Source organism: Daucus carota, chromosome 3, assembly GCF_001625215.2.
Source record: "Daucus carota subsp. sativus chromosome 3, DH1 v3.0, whole genome shotgun sequence".
Lineage (NCBI taxonomy): Eukaryota > Viridiplantae > Streptophyta > Magnoliopsida > Apiales > Apiaceae > Daucus > Daucus carota.
In genome coordinates this window covers 51581023-51600113 of record NC_030383.2, presented here as the reverse complement: position 1 = coordinate 51600113, position 19091 = coordinate 51581023, and the positions used below count along the sequence as shown (strand labels likewise).

The 19091-nt window shown below is 36.5% G+C and overlaps 2 protein-coding genes and 1 non-coding gene across 3 annotated transcripts; all 3 read left to right on the top strand.

Moving 5' to 3' along the window:
* Positions 1 to 820: 820 nt before the first annotated feature.
* Positions 821 to 7311, top strand: LOC108214903 (probable alkaline/neutral invertase D). The gene is made up of 5 exons (XM_017387145.2): positions 821 to 960; positions 1694 to 2101; positions 2388 to 2819; positions 4367 to 4925; positions 6777 to 7311. Exons 2-5 carry the CDS (start codon positions 1718 to 1720, stop codon positions 7070 to 7072), a joined length of 1671 nt encoding a protein of 556 aa, XP_017242634.1. The 5' UTR covers positions 821 to 960; positions 1694 to 1717; the 3' UTR covers positions 7073 to 7311.
* A 2491-nt stretch (positions 7312 to 9802) lies between these two features.
* Positions 9803 to 12311, top strand: LOC108211412 (uncharacterized). The gene is made up of 2 exons (XM_017383009.2): positions 9803 to 9974; positions 11886 to 12311. The coding sequence occupies exons 1-2, from the start codon at positions 9899 to 9901 to the stop codon at positions 12098 to 12100; spliced, it is 291 nt and encodes a 96-aa protein (XP_017238498.1). The 5' UTR covers positions 9803 to 9898; the 3' UTR covers positions 12101 to 12311.
* Positions 10825 to 11012, top strand: LOC135151869 (small nucleolar RNA snoR127). Its single transcript, XR_010290777.1, has one exon. It is a non-coding gene; the product is annotated as a small nucleolar RNA snoR127 (small nucleolar RNA).
* Positions 12312 to 19091: the final 6780 nt, after the last annotated feature.

Genomic DNA, 19091 nt, shown 5'->3' with positions numbered 1-19091 from the left:
TTTCGGATCGGTTCCTGGTTATAACCGGAACCGCATATTCGGTTTCGGGTTCGGTTTTTAGATTTTCGGTTTCGGGTTCGGTTCGGTTTTATACGGTTCGGTTGTTAGCGGTTTTCAACGGTTTCGGTTTCGGATTTATTCGGTTTTTTGCTCACCCCTAGAATTAGCTGTTTCTCATAAAACTGTTTTGTTAATAGCTGATTGATTAGCTTTTTGTGACACAAACCAAAACACCTAACCCAAAAAACTCCTCAAATACTTTTTCAAAATTAGCTTTTTGGGTCCAAACCTCTATTTCGATCCGCTAACTACCAAACACTTATGTTAGCGGATTCTGGTGGTCAAACCTCTAAACCACCCCTAAACCTCTTCCAAAGAGGGCCTTTATGTTTCTTTTAAATGATGTTTTAATTATTGGCACACATTTACATATTTTGACAGATTATTTGAAAATATAGTTTTAAAATTTCTCGAAAATTAATATATATATATAATCATAAGTTTAATTTGTAAAAAATTTAACTGAAATATAATTATTTTTTTTATCTATCAGCTCAATTTAAAGATACATGCCAAAAGTTAAAACCTAATGTTGGAGAAAAATGATGAACGAGTATACCCAGCTCGCACGGCAGAAGTTTAATCAATTTATAACCTAATAATTGAGAAGTGTATTTGAGATCCGAATAAATGAATAAATATTTGAACCATAAAAAACGGGAAATATATTTAGAAAATAGCATTGTCGAAAACCGGATAAGCCGGTAAATAAAAATAATTATGACATCGAAAGAAAATGACGGTCCGTTGAAGCTTCTTGTCTATCTCCAATAGAGTTTGTGTGTATATATACACACACCTTCCAGCCATGCTCTCTTTTTCCCTTCTTCTCTCTCCCACCCTACTCCGCCCACTTTGCCGGAATTTTCACAGCTTTACTTCCCATCTTTATTTTACAAGGTTCTCTCTCTCCCTCTCTCTCTCCCCCCATCTTAATCAGGATTTTGGATCTGCTATACCCATTACGTTGTGGTCAAAGTTCCCATTTTTAAGCTTCTTCATGCACTTTTATTGCTATTTTGCATCTTACTCTTGTGGGGTTTTTTGTGGATCTTGAATTTGGGGTTTTATTATTAATTGTGGGGGTTTTGTGGATCTTGAATTTGGGATTTGTATGTCATCTTTTTTCTTTATGTGGACTATAGATTTAGTTTGATTGGAGTAGTTCTTAAGTGTGGGATATTTTTTGGTACCCATCATTTAATAATGCTGATGAAATAATTATTCTTTTGGATAAGCTTGTGTATAAATGTTAAAAAAAAAGTTTTTTTTTAATTTACTGTGGTTGTGGATAAGGACATTTTCATTTTTCTAGCTTCTCTTAAAACTGGTATATATTTGTCTTGTTATTGGATGTAAATAGAATAATTTTTAGAGTTTTCTTTTTGTGGGGTTTAGTAATAGTGCTAGTTTTCCAGTTCTTGAACATGATAAGGACATATTTTTGAGTTTTGAGATAAATATCATCTGCTTTTTCTTTTTTTTGGGGGGGTTGTTGACTTGTTGCAATGTAGTTTACTATTTTTTTTCTAGCATCTGTTGCAATTCTGTATCACATCTTGCTGGCATTTATTAGTTAAGGACTCAACCTTTATGTCCGAAGACTTATTATAAAGCTTCTCTTTTGCTGCAGTGTATTGCTGAATAAAAGCTGGTTATGGAGGCTACAAAAGAATTTGGACTTAGGAATGTCAGTTCCATTTGCTCAATGTCTGAGATGGATGATTATGATCTCACCAAGCTTCTTGACAAGCCGAGGCTGAATCTTAAAAGGGAGAAGTCATTTGATGAAAGGTCACTCAGTGAATTGTCAATTGGTTTAGCAAGAGGGCTGGATAACTTTGAGAGTTCTTACTCACCAGGAGGACGTTCCGGATACGATACCCCTGGTTCGTCAGCACGGAACTCTTTTGAACCCCATCCCATGGTTGCCGAAGCCTGGGATGCTTTAAGACGATCTTTGGTGTTCTTTCGGTCCCAACCAGTTGGCACTATTGCTGCATATGATCATGCTTCTGAGGAAGTACTAAATTATGACCAGGTGAGACATTTGAAATATATTTTAAAATAGTAGTTCATTCTTTATATCACAGTTCTGTCAAGCATGGTTTACATTGTGGTCAGGTTTATTCTAACTATAAACTAAGGACACACACACACGTATACTAGTTAAACCTAACTTGTACCGAGTTTGAAAGACTAAACTTGTTCATTGATGTCTAAAGAACTTCTTCCTGTCATAAAAGTCTAGTCAGTCTTGTTCATTATGTGGTTATATTGGCTAAGTGATTTTGTACATTTTTGACCAATATTTGATCGATATTCAGGTTTTTGTTCGAGATTTTGTACCAAGTGCACTGGCTTTTCTAATGAATGGTGAGCCAGATATAGTTAAAAACTTCTTACTAAAGACAATCCAGCTTCAAGGATGGGAAAAACGAATAGACAGATTTAAACTAGGTGAAGGGGCAATGCCAGCAAGTTTCAAAGTTCTTCATAATCCGGATCGTAAAACAGATAGTGTTGTAGCAGATTTTGGTGAGAGTGCAATAGGACGAGTTGCTCCAGTTGATTCTGGATTTTGGTGGATTATCCTGCTCCGGGCATATACAAAATCTACTGGAGATTTAACTTTAGCTGAAACACCAGAGTGCCAAAAGGGTATGAGACTCATACTAAGTCTCTGTTTATCAGAGGGATTCGATACATTTCCAACTCTTCTTTGCGCTGATGGATGCTCAATGATTGACCGAAGAATGGTAAGTTCTGTTTATTACTTGAGAAATATTTTTTTTCTGTTATATTAATTTTGATATGTTACCTAGTCTTTTATATCTACCATAATGATATAACTCTTATCACGTTAGTTTTCATTTTCATGTTCACATTAGAGGATGTTATATTCCCTTTGGTGTTTTTACCATTGATCTTTGTTGTAAAAATATCCTTGACCTGAATTTCTAAGTAGCTACTTATAGAGGTTATATATGAAGGAACCTGGTCTCCTTGATGATTTAACATTAAGATTTGAGTATCAGCTGTGTGAGCATATTCATAAAGGAATTATTGTTCACACTTCTTATAGAAAATGTATCATGAAGGCCTAAACGGAGATTTTATAATTATACAGTTTAAACTAAAGCCTATTTGTATTCAGGTACATCCCACCCCCCACCGCCACCCACCCCACCCAAAAAAAAAAAAGAAAAGAATCTTACATGTGCACAGTAGTAGTTTCTGTATGTGTAAATGCGTGTTTATTTGAATTAATCTCACTGATGCTTATAAATTCTTATTACAAAAGTTTAGCCTCCTTCTTTGGTTAGGTTAGAGACGACATTCGGGTCGGGTCAGAATGGATCGGATATGATAGTATCCAAATCCAAACCCGAATCATTTATCCATACCCGAACCCAAAAATGAAAACCTGAACCTGATCTGACGGATTTCGGATTGGATTCGGGTGTAACTGATTTTTTTTTCTAGATTGGATATGGATATACCAAAACCCGAAATCCGAAACCCGAACCCGAAATTGAAAAAAACTTAAAATTCATTAGGGTACTGTTTGGCATTGTTGCTGCCTGTTGCAGACAGATAGCAACAACTTTTTGTCGCAATTAGGTGAAAAACTTTTTGGTAAATCTAAAAGCAGCTTTTCTGAACTTGCTACTATATTAATCATCTGTATTTTCTGAGTATAAAGATGTTTATTTCGCCACCCCTAGGTTAGGTTTATGATCATATGAGAATGCCCTGTAAATGGTGGTTTAGGGTTCACAATATTAGTAACTTTCTGATGTATGGAAAAGGGCATGCACTGTCAATCCAGCTTATCTCCTTCACAGAGCACAACACTTGGCGACTTGTGCATTGTAAGTAGAAGTTAATCTTTTCGCAGTTCTGCTAATTATTTTCTCTCTCATCCATAGCCATAATCTTTATCAAGCTGTACATAAGTTATCTGGCTTGGCATCAGTCAAATTAGCACATGGAAAATCTGTACTAAATGAATGCTTTTTGATTCTCTGATGTAGTAGCAGAGACATAATCTTTGTAATCCCTGCAGTTAAGGCTTTAATTATTTTGTGGATAAGATTGAAGACAATGATACTGGAGATATGTCATATATCCTGTTAAGTTGTGACTGTTGATAAAACTTAAGTTCCTGTAAGACACGTATTATAGGTATAAACCTGACCTGTGGTTCAATGGTAACATGTTTTGACATTTATGTGACCGTCTTAATAGTTCTGCAACATGTATCGGTGGTCCTAATTCCACTGCTTTGGTTTTTCTTTTTCAGGGAATTTATGGTTATCCAATCGAAATCCAGGCACTGTTCTACATGGCACTAAAATGTTCGTTGGCAATGCTAAAACCTGATGCAGAAGGAAAAGACTTTATGGAAAAAATTGTTAAGCGCTTACATGCCTTAAGTTACCATATGAGAAGTTATTTCTGGCTTGACTTCCAACAATTGAATGACATTTATCGATATAAAACAGAGGAATATTCTCACACTGCAGTAAATAAGTTTAATGTTATTCCTGATTCAATCCCAGACTGGGTATTTGACTTTATGCCGACACGCGGGGGCTACTTTATTGGCAATGTCAGTCCTGCTCGGATGGATTTCCGATGGTTTGCTCTGGGAAATTGTGTTGCTATTTTGTCCTCTCTTGCCACTCCTGAACAATCTGCTGCTATTATGGATCTTATTGAGGAACGATGGGAGGAGCTAGTTGGAGAGATGCCAATTAAAATTTGTTATCCTGCTATAGAAAGTCATGAATGGCGAATTGTAACTGGCTGCGATCCAAAGAATACCAGATGGAGTTATCACAATGGAGGCTCTTGGCCAGGTTCTTCCATCCTCTCTTATACCGTGCTTGTGGCCTTTGCTTATATTGTTCTATTAAACTATCATCTTTACTCGGTTTGTTGAACAGCTTATTTCAACCTGTGTTAATAAACCGGGATTTTTGTGCTTCTAGATGGACCATGATGGCTGAAAAACATGGTCTTGGAAATAAGGAGCCTTTATATGTCACCCTAACTGATTTTTACCGAGGTTGAAAGACGCCTAAATATTTGTTACAATTATAGCTGACTTTGTTGAAATTTGGTTCCAAAGTAGTCGTGCTCTCTCACACATTTGGTCTCCGTTTCTTGCAACACATGCCTGTAATATTTTTACATGTAACTATATTAGTTTAGGAGTGAATGCAAGCGAAGGACAATAATTACCAACAGTACTAAGCTATAAGATAATGTTTTTTGGAAGCCTGCACATCACGTACTTCTTTAGTACAGGATGTCGTTGTGGCGCTGGACTAGTTATCCAGCATTGACTAGTTAATTTCAGTGTTGTGAAAAGCGCATTAAGCGGGCGTTTAAGCGGCCACCTAAGCGGAATCGCCTTAAAACGTTTCGATTTTGTACTAAGCGGGTGACTAAGCGTTTCTGAAAATTAAGCAGACTCTTAAGCAGATTAAGTGGTCATTAAGCGGATTAAGCAGTCAAAATGATGTTGACTTGCCAATTTTTTTAATTTCAAATATTTTTTTTTTATAATATAACTATAATTATATTAAAATATTAAAAATATATATTTCATTAAAATTAATATAAATTTAAATTCTTTCCACAACATAATATTATTTTTCAATATATTATTATTATAACTAAATATTTTAATTATATATTATTAATCCGCTTATTGACCCGCTTAAAATTCCGCTTAAGCGGACGCTTAAGCGGACGCTTAAGCGTCCGCTTTACCGCTTAAGCGCCCGCTTTACCGCTTAAGCGCTAGAAGCTTCTCCCACCGCTTAGAACTGACTTGCGCTTTTCACAACATTGGTTAATTTAGAAGGGTCAACTGGTGCAAAATCTGGTCCAATTCGAATAAGAATGTAGTTTCTGAAATTCTTATCAGCAACGTACACATGCTACTCCATTTTTCTTTCAGGCTTTTGATCTCCTTTTAATTGAAACTGGTGTGTGTGTGTGGTCAGCGTATATGTATATGAATGTTAAAAAAGTGATTTTTGTAGTTAATATATTTATATTTAGTGGCAAAAGCTTAGAAACCACTTAGCCTAAAAACTAGAAACAACCATCCCAACCCGCGGTTTACACATCCCACCCCCTGTATGGCGTCTCCCAGCACTTATAACATTAAAATCACCCACCTCTACATGACATCACCCTTCCGGCCCCTAACTAAGCTCACCTACCATGGCATCATCATGACATCAGTCACCCCTTGTATGACATCCCTCACTCTATTAATACACATATATTTTTTCTAGGCTAAGATGGTTATATAATAAATATTATTAAATATATTATTACTAATTTATCTGACTAATCAACAACTAGTTCTAGACTAGTTGATGAGCTGGACTTGCCAACATGACGGCAATGAATACAGCCCCTCTGTTCTACACCGGAAATTTTGACTTCTATTATTATTAATGATTTTTTTCATGAGCTTGAAAGTTAAAATAAATTTATAAGATGAATTTATTAGAAGTATGTAAATTACTTTTATGTGTGTGCACTATACACTTAAATATACATTGTTTCCTTTCTTTCCGCAAACTAACTCTTTTGACATGTGGTCTGATGATACAAGTGAATATATAGCTTTGGTTTTCCAATGACGTACCTCTAATCTTCTCTAACAACAACTCTATACTTTTGTGCAGTACTTCTGTGGCTGGTAACTGCTGCCTGTATAAAAACTGGAAGGCCACAAATTGCTAGAAAAATGATTGAACTTGCGGAGAACCGTTTACTTAAAGATAGCTGGCCAGAATATTATGATGGGAAACTTGGAAGATATGTTGGTAAACAAGCAAGGAAGTATCAGACATGGTCAATAGCAGGATATTTGGTAGCAAAGATGATGTTGGAAGATCCATCCCACTTGGGGATGATTTCCCTGGAGGAGGATAGACAAATGAAGCCTGTTATCAAGAGATCATCCTCGTGGACTTGCTGAGGTATAAAAGATGGCCAGTAAAAACACAGTAATTAAAGAAGGCGAGATCTCTTATCCTTTCATTGTGAAAGACGCCATTCTTTGGTGATTTATCCTCCTTGTAGGTTTGATTTGGTTTCTTGTATATTAGCTTCTGCTAAAGACAAGCTTCTTACTTCTAATAAACAATGCTATTCAATGTTTGCTGCATAAAAAACTGCAAGGAACGTTGCTTCTACTAGTGTTTGATGCTTAAAGAACTTGTGTTTTAGAATTTCAAATATACAGGATAACTTTTAGCAAAAAAAATTATAGTAATAGATCGTGGTAAAACTTGGCTTCACATAATCTTGCAGCCCTGCCTCCGAGGCAAACCTTCGGCAGATGTTGCCGCACAGATGTACTTATAGTACACGCACAGATGTACTTGTACACGAAAACTTGAGCAGTGTTCGCACAAAATCACGCAAGCGTACGTGGTTACTAGTAGTATAGAATCAAATTCAGTTCGTTCTCATATAGACTAGTGTATCGAGTATTATGCACTTATGCAACAATATATGACTATTATTCTGGACAAATAACAAGTTGGTTGGTTTTATTTAACTTACTAATTTAACTCGAATAATTGAAACTAAGAATTATAACTAAGTGATTAAACTGGATTACTTATGGGAATAAAACATGGGATTCTAGCTTCATTAACAACTTCATTCAGAGTTATGCCTTTATTTGGTTGTAATGGTTGATAACTAATCAGATAACACGAGACTGATACACGCTATCTGTCGATATACGTGTACCATACTGTTTCACATCCACAATTAAGATAGAATGTAAACAGACACCAATTATGCTTAAACCCTATATGTCTATAAGATTTGAAAACATAACGATCGAAGAACAAGTTATCTATCAAGATTACATAGGGCGATACAAGATGGGTAAAATCACTTCACAAGTTATTTTAATGTTGAAAACTGAAAATATATTAAATACTTACAAGTGTGAATAATATTTAGAATAAAACGAATGGAGATATTTTCGGGTTTCGAAAAAATATTGAACAAGCAACCATTTGTCTTATTTCCAGTGCTTCTTTCTTATAAAGATTATCCACTATATACATACCATATCAATCCTCCACCCCAAAACATAATTGCCCAACAATAATTCCGCTTAAATGACAATCAATACTATTAACTCCTTTGATATGTAACTCACAAAATAAATAAATATATAAATCATATAACCATTTGTAACTTATAAATACATTATAATGTATTTATTCTAATATTATATTAGATAAAAATAAGTCAAATACAACACAAACTACACTGAAAAGATTCTTGACCGGTTCTACATGGACAAAGCTCTTCCACCAACCACACCAATGGTTGTTCGATCACTCGAGGTTGAAAAGGATCCTTTCCGTCCTAGAAACTAAGATGAAGAGGCTCTTGGACCTGAGACTTCATATCTCAGTGCAATTGGCGCTCTCATGTATCTCGTAAACAACACACGACCTGATATTGCATTCGCAGTGAACCTGTTGGCAAGATTTAGTTCTGACCCTACTAAAAGGCATTGGGATGGATCCAAACATATATTCAGATATCTTCGGGGTACAATTGATCTTGGGTTATTCTTTCCAAGCAGTTCAAGATCACAACTAACTGGATAGGCAGATGCTGGATACATATTGTGGTACTGCTATTTCTTGGAAATCTACAAAACTGACCATGGCTGCAACTTCATCAAATCACGTAGAGTTACTAGCAATTCATGAAGCAAGCAGAGATTGTATTTGGCTAAGGTATGTCGTTCAACATATTCGAGAATCGTGTGGATTATAAAGTATTTCAGACAGTCCTACAGTTTTATTCGAGGATAACTCAGCCTGCATCAAATAGCTTAAAGAAGGATATATTAAAGGGGATCGAACAAAACACATATTGCCAAAATTCTTCTACACTCATGAACTTCAAGAAAATGGTGATATCGATGTACCGCAAGTTCATTCATGCGATAATATGGCGGATATACTTACGAAATCACTACCAACATCAACATTTGAGAAGCTGAGAAATAATATGGGTATGCAGAGATTAAAAGGTTTACTACATCAAGATGTCAACATGTGAGACATTTTATTTGGGGGGAGACTGTACTCTTTTTCCTTCGTCAAGGTTTTTATCCCATTGGGTTTTTTCCTACAAGGTTTTAACGAAGCAGTCAATCTTTATAATAATAACTCACATTGACAATCAGGGGGAGTGTTATAAATGAAACAGAGTGATTGTCAAAGTTACTAGAAGAATGCAATTACCAATACATGTAATTTGAAAACTGTAGCCTACTTTCTATTTTCGATACACGGTTACCAGTTTGTATTCATATTATGCAAGTTAAATAATTTTCAACTATAAATAGAACATGTACAAATGAGTTGAAAGAACAAGCAATAACATCATCTCTCCTGTCTTTCTCACCTTCTCATCGACGCATATTTTTTTTACTCGCTTGATATTATATTTAGTTTATTACTTTAAATTTATAACGTGTTTACAATACTACAATAAAAATATGATAAAGAAAGAAATTTTTCCATTAAAAAAACTATATTAAAAAAGTCAAGTCAAACTTTAATACTATATCTCGTTTGGGCTCAAAACTTGGGTCATAACGTGAATGGGCCTATCCTAACCTCGCCGATCTTCGGTCGATACCCTTTCTGCCTTCGAAGTTCGAACTATCGTTTAAGTATATATTCACAAAGAAGACTGGGTTAAACAGGAGAAGTAAATCAATTTCATTTCAGCTAGCGATAGAAGACCGAAGCTCGTGATGGCCTTAAACAACGGACTCAGATCTGCTTCCAAGCTCATCTCATCAACCCAATCCTCAATTCTCCCCAAATCAGGTCAATTTCTGTTTTTGTTTTATATTATTCTGCAGATTTGTAAATGAATCTAGGGTTTTGTCATTTGTGGTTTGGGGTACGGAATGATTTGGGTATTAATCAAGTTTTGATTTTGATGATTCTGTACTAGTGAAATGATGTCCTTGTTTTTGGTTTGTGTTATTGTTTTTGTATCGTTTTATTTTTTTATCTGAGCAGATTGATTCACATATCTAGGGTTTTAAGATTAGTTTTTGATTATTTTGTTTGATATTGTACCATTCTATGAAAGATTTAATAGCCGAGAGTTTTGTATATATTTAACCCATTTGATTCTGATGGGTATGTTCACTTAATAAATTTGACTTTGATTTATGCTCGTTTGCAACTGGGTCAGTTAAGTTATAAGATTTTTATCTTTAAAATGAATGTTGTTTTGAAGTTTTTCTTGGTTAATTTCTATATGGGTAGCTTCTTTGTTAGTTAGGTGGTTTGTATTTGTACTCTTCAATTGTCATTTGTTGTGGATTTTTTTGAGTATTGCTCAGTGCAATATTTAATATACCTATCACAGCTTATATTTCTTGTTACTTTTATTACCTTGTGATTGTTATGTTGATGTCATATATTGTATGTCAATATATCGATTCATATTCTTACCTTGTGAAGGTTATGTTTCTTTCTTGTGAAACCTTGAAGGTTATATTGTTATGGATTATTTTAAGCCCCTCTCCCTCCCCCCTCCCCGCTCCCCCTCCCTCCCTCCCTCCCTCTCTCACTCACACACACACAAAGACTAACTTCGAGAGAGAGAGAAGATTGATACATCTAGAATTTCTCATTAGTATAGAAATTTGATGAAATAACGATTCTGGGGTGATGATTCTTAGCCAAATCAGACATTGATGTGCTCCAGTGGATTGTCTTTCCTAGCCATATATATATATATATACTTATATATATGGTCTGGGGCAGCTTGTAAAGCCTGCGAGTAGACACCTTTTGTAGAAGCGCATCTATGTGATGATAAAACAGAGAAATGGTATCAGACTGACCAGAGTTTTTTTATTTTTATTTTTAACCGATAGAAAACTGTAAATTATATGTGAATCCTGCAGTTAGTATTCTATTCCTAGTGTGTTATTGTCTCTTGTTCTAGTTCACTCGTGGTACCGTATCTTGTAAACAATTCAATTATCTCTGGGTAACAGGATATCACATCTGTTGTCTTTAACTAATCATTACACTCAAAATTAGGTTATGGTATTTAGCTCATATGTTCCATTGTGCCAATTAGGTGCGAATTGTCCCTTACTTTGGCACTAGAAATTAGTGAAAAAATTAAAGCTGTTATGATGAATTGTAATATTATTATTAGTTGAGACATGCTCATATTTTACACAAGAGTCCCATTTGTAAATTGCATCCTAAATGATAGTAACTGTAAGTTGATTTTACATTAGGAAGATACATTATCTGCACTTTTCAGCACATTCACAAAGATTAAGCATCTTTTGCTAGTTGCTTAGTTGAATCCTGCTTCGTTTTAATTTCTTGTCTGTTTACAGACTCTCCACCAAGGTTTTGATGTATTGGGTATTGCTGTATTGGGGATAGAGGCTATTTAGAGATATTCTGAGTGGGGCTACTAAAACCAAATGTTTTTAAAGATGTAGACTAAGTTAAGTTTCAGTGTATCAATATTTAAGCTTTTCCGAAAGTGTTTTGAAAATTTCAGACTTGACATTTCTTAGTTGATCAGAACTACATATTTGTTATCAACTTAAATTAAATAAATTTCAGTTTCTTTGCTAAATTAAATGAATGTAAATTATAATCAAAGTTTGTGGTGTCTGTGTTCAACATTTTAACAAACTCCTGTAGAATTATGACAATGCAACTGAAAGGGTGGTCTATTCTTTGTTTTCGCAGTGAATAGAAGCTTCCATGCAACAAGCGTAAAGAGAATGGGAGGACATGGACACGATGAACCATTCTACATGCATTCAAAGCACATGTATAACTTGGACATGATGAAACATCAAGCATTAAAGATGAGTCTTGGCGTGTTCACTGCCTTCAGCATTGGTGTTGGAGTGCCAATCTATGCTGTGATCTTTCAGCAGAAGAAGACTGCCTCTGGTTAACTCATCTTATCATTTTGGCTTCAGCTTTAATAACATACCATTTTGAATGCCTTGGATGGAAAGTAGGATTTATATATTGATTGAATTTTCAGTATTTGCTACTTTACTTGAATGACTAGTGCTTTGTTTATCTCTGCGATCCAACTCAGAGAAGAAGTTCATATTGCTTTTGTTTTAAAATAATATTTCTCGGCTGCTTGTGTTTTGATTAGTGCTTTGTTTCTCTCTGTGATCCAACTCAGAGAAGAAGTTCATATTGTTGTTTTTCCAATAATATTTCTTGAGGACTTGTGTTTTAATTATTCGTTTACAAGTGTTTTTGGTGAAATGAGGAGGAGAAGTCTTCTACTGTTGATTCAAACTAAATTGGCAGACCATAGTCTTTCAAATATGAACCAGATGGCCGGATTTCTTTCAAACTAAACTGGCAGACCATATTTTGTCGAATATGAACGAGATATGGTCAGATTCCTTGAGTATAGAGTACCGTGACTCTATAAGCCGTCGCTCTTTTGATTATGGATTGCTAATCTGAGCATCTAGTTTGTCACTTAATGATGCCCAATGATGGACAAAAATATCTTAGATATTAAATTCATTTGTAGAACCATGGCTGCAAAAGAGCGAGTATGAAAGATGAATTTTCAATCGTCGGCAAACAGCAACTGCCTCCAGAGTAGGGCTGCAAGCCGATTTGAATTATTCGGTGTGGCTTATATCAGACTCAAAAATATGATGCATGTCTTATATCTGTTCTGAGAACGATTCAAACCTGACGAAAAAATTATATTCGAACAAAATATGATTCTAGATATGAGCACTCGTATATCTGCTCAAATTAGGTATCATATTATTTTTCAATTCTACATGAATACCCAAATATGATTTATGGTTCATATTTGATTTGAACGAGTATATAGATTATAAAAAAGCCCTTATATTTTTAACCTCACGCATTTGTAACTATATAGTCATCATTTTATAACCATTTAATGATTTATTTAAGTTTAAATTTTCATAAAATATGAACTAATGTATATTATCTTCATATATACTTAATAAATTATATATACATACATATAATTATAAGCATTAATTTATAATTATTATATTATTATAGTATTATGTTTATTTAGACTAAATAATAATTATTTGAATAATTGAAATAAAAACGATATCTAATGTAACTGAATCATATTCAACTCATATTCGATTTAGATTCGAACCCTAAAAACACGGGATCAGTTAATATCTGAATAATATGATCTCGGACCCAAATCTAAACAACCTAAAAATTATATGATCCAATACTTTAGTATAGGGGTATTTGGGATCATCCAGATCATTTTACAGCCTATTCTAGAGTCTTGACAGTAAACTCCATTCATCCTTTTGTTAAAAATTCATACAACTAATAGTTAACTCTTTCAAATTACATTGAGAAGTATGAAGAGCTAAATGACACATGCATGACACATTGTTGGCCGCGCAACACCCACCAACTCCACATTAGTATGATATTGTCCGCTCTGGACCGTGGCCAAGCCCGCACGGATTTGCTTTCGGGGCTCCTCACAAAAGGCCTCATACTAATGGAGTTCTTTGACTGCTTATATTCAAGATAAATCTTCTTTATTTTTCCGATGTGGGACTTGGGTTGAACCCACTCAACAATCTCCCCTCAATCCAAGAAGCACTAATCTTGCAACCCTTATAGCGCTGCTACTCATCGGTTCCTCATCTTGCGGGACACGCCGTCCGACCACCTTAGTCGGAAAGACTTTCAACACAAGCCGTCCAAGACCTCCGATCATAGTTCCGGAGAGCCTCCCCCACATCACACAACTGCAGCCCGCAAACTGAGGATCAACTTCTTAACCATCGGCACGGATACCACTTGTTAGGCCGCGCAACACCCACTAACTCCACATTAGTATGATATTGTCCGCTCTGGGTGTTAGAAAATGGAAAGTTTAAAGCATATTTTTTAATATGTTCTTGATGTAATTTCCGGGACATTTTCTTAGTGAAATCCATTGAGAAATAGAGTTGAATACAGTGGCTTGAAAGAGCTTGAAATGAGAATGTGATTCATTTAATCTGGACAAATGAATCTAGTCAGTATATCTGATAGATACAGATTCATTGAATCTGGACAAATGAATCTGGCCAGTATCTCTAACAGATACAGATTCATTGAATCTGGACAAATGAATCTGGTCAGTATATCTGATAGATACAGATTCATTGAATCTGGACAAATGAATCTGGTCAGTATATCTGACAGATACAGATTCATTGAACCTGGATAAATGAATCTGGTCAGAATGTCCGACAGATACAGATTCACTGAACCTGGACAAATGAATCTGGTCAGAATGTCTGACAGATACAGATTCATTGAACCTGGACAGATGAATCTGGACAGTGTGTTGGTGGCTTGGCCTCACTATAAATAGTGAGCCTCGACACTTGAGTTGAAGCACGGGAAAAACACATACACCATTCTCATTCTTCTCTCTTACACTCTCACCATCTACTCCGATATATACACATATACATACTGTTCTCGGGCGAACTGAGGTGTTGATCGCTGTTGATCGTACTCGTGTCTGTGAGCGGTTCGGTCTGTGCTGTTTTATCCTGGGAGCGATATTGCGACTACCCATCACAGCGTAGTGGGGCAATAATCACTTCAAGAACAGTCTAGTCTTCATCGAAGGGCTAGGCGACTCAGCTGTTCTGTATACTAAATTCTAGCGACGGTGTAAGGTGCGCCTTTCTCTTCTTTTCTCGTAATTTCTCAGTCACTGATTATTGTATATACAATCTTCGTGCATGCTATATTGTTGTGGTTTCGTTGGCCTACTCTTGTTTATATAATATAACTGCTCTATACATTGTTGCTGTGATTTTCACTGTGACTCCCAACAATCTTGAAGTGATTATCTGTTATATTGTGTAGTAAGCAAGATGGTTAATGAGATTGCGGATTCTGTTGTTGGTGGTGGTGCTGGTTCTGGGTCTGGTGTTACTAGTAACATCGATTGGACTACGTATCGTTTTCCACAGCCCATTGATTTATCAGGTATTCCTGATAAATTCGGTGGGGGAGTTTCTTTTTCTCGTTGGCAGAAAAAGATGAAACTGTGGCTTACGGTTAAGGGTCTGTGGCCGGTGTTACAGTACGAGAAACCAGTTGTGGTACAGGAAAAGGCTGAAACCCTTAAAGCCTATGCTATGTGGGAGGAAAAGGATGGGGTGGCTAGGGCTGCTATTCTAGCAGCCTTAACGAACACTCTGTTCGATGTTTACTCATCTGACTCCTACACTGTTAAGACCTTGTGGGAGAAACTTGATCAGACACACAATACTGACTCGCAAGGGTTGGAAAAGTATTCTGTGGCTAAGTTCCTGGACTTCAAACTGGTGGATACAAAATCCATGACTGAGCAGGTGCATGAGTTTGAGACGTTGGTGCATGCTTTGAAGGAGTCCGGAATGGACCTTCCTGAAAAGTTTTTGGTTATGTCTGTGATTGAAAAGCTCCCTAAGTCTTGGGAAGAGTTTGCACTCTCCCTGAAAAGACAGAAGGGAGAGATCACTTGGACTAACCTGATGCTGGACATCTCTGTGCAAGAGCAGCACAAGTCCAAACAGGGACATGTGATGCCAACTGAATCTGGTAGCTCGAAGGTCAATGTAGTGACTGTGGGACAGAAAAGAAAGTCTGTCGCTAAGAAGGTGAACACTAAGCCCAAAACTGACAAGGGCAAGGCTAAGAAATCAAAGGCCAACAAACCATGTTGGTCTTGTGGACAGGTTGGTCATTGCTGTAAAGAAAGCAAAGAAAGCTGAGGTGGTAGCACAAGCAAATACTGTGCTTGGAACCACTGATGGGCCTGTGCTTAACATGGTTGTTGGTGAGGCTGTTGCTTCTGAAACCAATGACGGGTATGTTAAGTACAACCCTGTACTATTTTCCACTTATCTGTCTAATGAGTGGTTGATTGATACGGGAGCTAATGTGCACATTTGTGCTGATATTACTCTGTTTGTATCTTATCAACATGCTCATGGGATGACAGTGACGATGGGGAATGCTAGTGCGGCTCAAGTTCGTGGAATAGGAAACGTGGGCCTGAAGTTTGCTTCAGGGCATGTTCTATCCCTTACTAGAGTGCATCATGTTCCCGAGATTCGTAGAAATATTATTAGTGGAAGTTGTTTAGTTAAAAATGGCTTTGAACTTTCTTTAAAGTGTAATAAAGTAGTTATTACTCAGACTGGTGTGTTTTTTGGCAAGGGCTACTTGTCAAACGGCTTGTTTTTAATAAATGTGGAGCCTGTTTTAGGCGGTTTTATTAATGATATTGCTTCTCCTTCTGTTAATAATATTGAATCATCCGATTTGTGGCACTCTAGGCTTGGTCATTTAAATTTTGGTGCTCTAAAGAATATGATGAACTTAGAGTTGATTCCAAAGCACGCCATTGATAAGAAAACTAAATGTCAAGTATGTGTGACAGCTAAACTAACAAGGAAACTTTTTCATAGTGTGGTTAGGGATTCTGACTTGTTAGATTTAGTGCACTCGGACATATGTGAATTTGGTGGTGTGTTGACTAAGGAACACTGTAGATATTTCATTACCTTTATAGATGATTGTAGTAGATATTGTTATGTTTATTTGCTTAAACATAAAGATGAAGCACTTGAAAAATTCATTAGATTTAAAACTGAAGTTGAAACACAAACTGGTAAAGTACTTAAACGTTTGAGATCTGATAGAGGTGGTGAATATACGGGAAACACCTTTAATGAATTTTGCAAGAGCAATGGTATAATTCATGAGGTGACTCCACCATATACACCTGAGTCTAATGGGGTGGCAGAACGAAAGAACAGAACTTTTAAAGATATGATTAACAGTATGTTGATTAATTCGGGGTTGCTTAAGTACATGTGGGGAGAGGCTCTGAATACGGCTTGCCATATTCTGAATAGAGTCCCTCTGAAACATATGGACAAGACACCTTACGAATTATGGAAAGGCAAGAAAACTAGTATAAGGTATCTTCGTGTGTGGGGGTGCCTTGCTAAGGTACTTGTCCCTGAACAGAAGAGAAAGAAACTAGGGCCGAAAACTGTTGATTGTATCTTTCTGGGCTATCTCGAAACCACTACAGCTATGAGATTTTTAGTATTAAAATCTGACATAGATGGTATAGTGGCAAACACGATAGTTGAGTTTCGTGATGCAACATTCTTTGAGGATGTGTTCCCTATGAAGACTGGTATACCTCAAAGTTCTTCTAGTGATGATCCTACTCGCACATCTAGTTCTATTCCCGATCATGTGGAAAAGATGACAAATGTGGGGGCAGATCCTGCTAGTAGCTTTACTCCTAATGAAGTTGAGGAACCTAGAAGGAGCAAGCGTGCAAAGGTAGTTAAGGACTTTGGAAGTGATTTTATCACTTACAATGTCGAGGACGAACCTTTGACTTTCCGACAAGCCATGGATTCTCCGGAATCTAGGCACTGGAAAGGCGCTGTGAAGAGTGAGATTGACTCTATTGTTTCTAACGGAACATGGGAGTTGGTTGACCTCCCTCCTGGGTGTTCTACTATAGGATGTAAGTGGATCTTCAAAAGGAAGATGAAACTAGATGGCTCAATAGATAAGCATAAAGCTAGATTGGTGGCAAAGGGTTTTAGGCAAAGAGAAGGTATTGACTACTTTGATACATACTCTCCTGTTGCAAGATTGACAACAATCCGAATGCTTGTAGCATTGGCTTCAGTAAATGGTCTTATCATCCATCAGATGGATGTAAAGACAGCTTTTCTTCATGGTGATCTTGAAGAAGAGATTTATATGGATCAGCCTGAGGGATTTGTTGCATCTGGCAATGAGAGAAAAGTATGTAAGTTAGTCAAATCCATCTACGGCTTGAAACAAGCTCCTAGAGACTGGCACAAAAAGTTTGATGACACTGTTTTGACTTTTGATTTTATAGTTAATGATAATGACAAGTGTGTCTACTATAAGGTTAAAGGAAATGAACATATTGTGTTGTGCTTGTATGTGGATGATATACTACTGTTTGGAACCAATATTGAGATTATTAACGAGACAAAGAATTTCTTGAAAAGACACTTTGAAATGAAGGACATGGGTGAGGCGAATGTGATTCTTGGACTCAAGTTGACTCAGTCAACTGAGGGAATAACCTTGTCACAATCTCATTACATAGAGAAATCTATACTTGAGAAGTATGGTTATTCAAATTGTAGAATTGCTAGTACACCATATGATCCTAAAGTTGCTCTTATCAAGAATGCTTCAGGTGTACCTGTGTCTCAGTTAAGATATTCTCAGATTATTGGAAGTTTGCAATATCTTGCTAATGGTACTAGACCAGATATATCATATTCTGTGTCTAAGTTAGCAAGATATACAAGCTGTCCAAACAGAACTCATTGGGATGCTCTAGATAGAGTACTTAGATATCTGAAAGGCACCATATATCTTGGGTTGCACTACAGGAGATATCCGAGTGTGCTTGAGGGATATAGTGATGCAAGTTGGATAGCTAAGAAGTCTGGTTCCAATGGAGTGACTGGATATCTGTTTACCCTTGCGGGTGGAGCAGTATCCTGGAAGTCGACTAGACAGACTATAGTAACTCGGTCTACGTTTGAGGCCGAGTTGTGTGCATTGGATGCCACGGGTACGGAGGCTGAATGGTTGCATGGACTCATGTCTGTGTTACCTGTAGTAAGTCGTCCGCTACCGGCAATTTCTGTTCATTGTGATAGTGTTAGGTCCAATCAGACGTAGAAGGGGGGGGGTTGAATACGTCGTACCAATTTCTTCGATTTAATTTAATTGCGGATAATCTTTGTTTCAGTCCATGTTAAATCAATCGTAAATAAATAACTCCAGCAAGTCGGGGAATATTCTTGTATTAGAAATAATCCTCGG

Bases quoted from the DNA above. Each gene is read 5' to 3' on its own strand.
- LOC108214903 (XM_017387145.2), top strand. From the start codon at position 1,718: ATGGAGGCTACAAAAGAATTTGGACTTAGGAATGTCAGTTCCATTTGC. The intron at 2,820-4,366 runs GTAAGTTCTGTT...TTTCTTTTTCAG, and splicing joins CAATGATTGACCGAAGAATG to GGAATTTATGGTTATCCAAT. The intron at 4,926-6,776 runs GTTCTTCCATCC...ACTTTTGTGCAG, and splicing joins CAATGGAGGCTCTTGGCCAG to TACTTCTGTGGCTGGTAACT.
- LOC108211412 (XM_017383009.2), top strand. From the start codon at position 9,899: ATGGCCTTAAACAACGGACTCAGATCTGCTTCCAAGCTCATCTCATCA. The intron at 9,975-11,885 runs GTCAATTTCTGT...TTGTTTTCGCAG, and splicing joins CTCAATTCTCCCCAAATCAG to TGAATAGAAGCTTCCATGCA.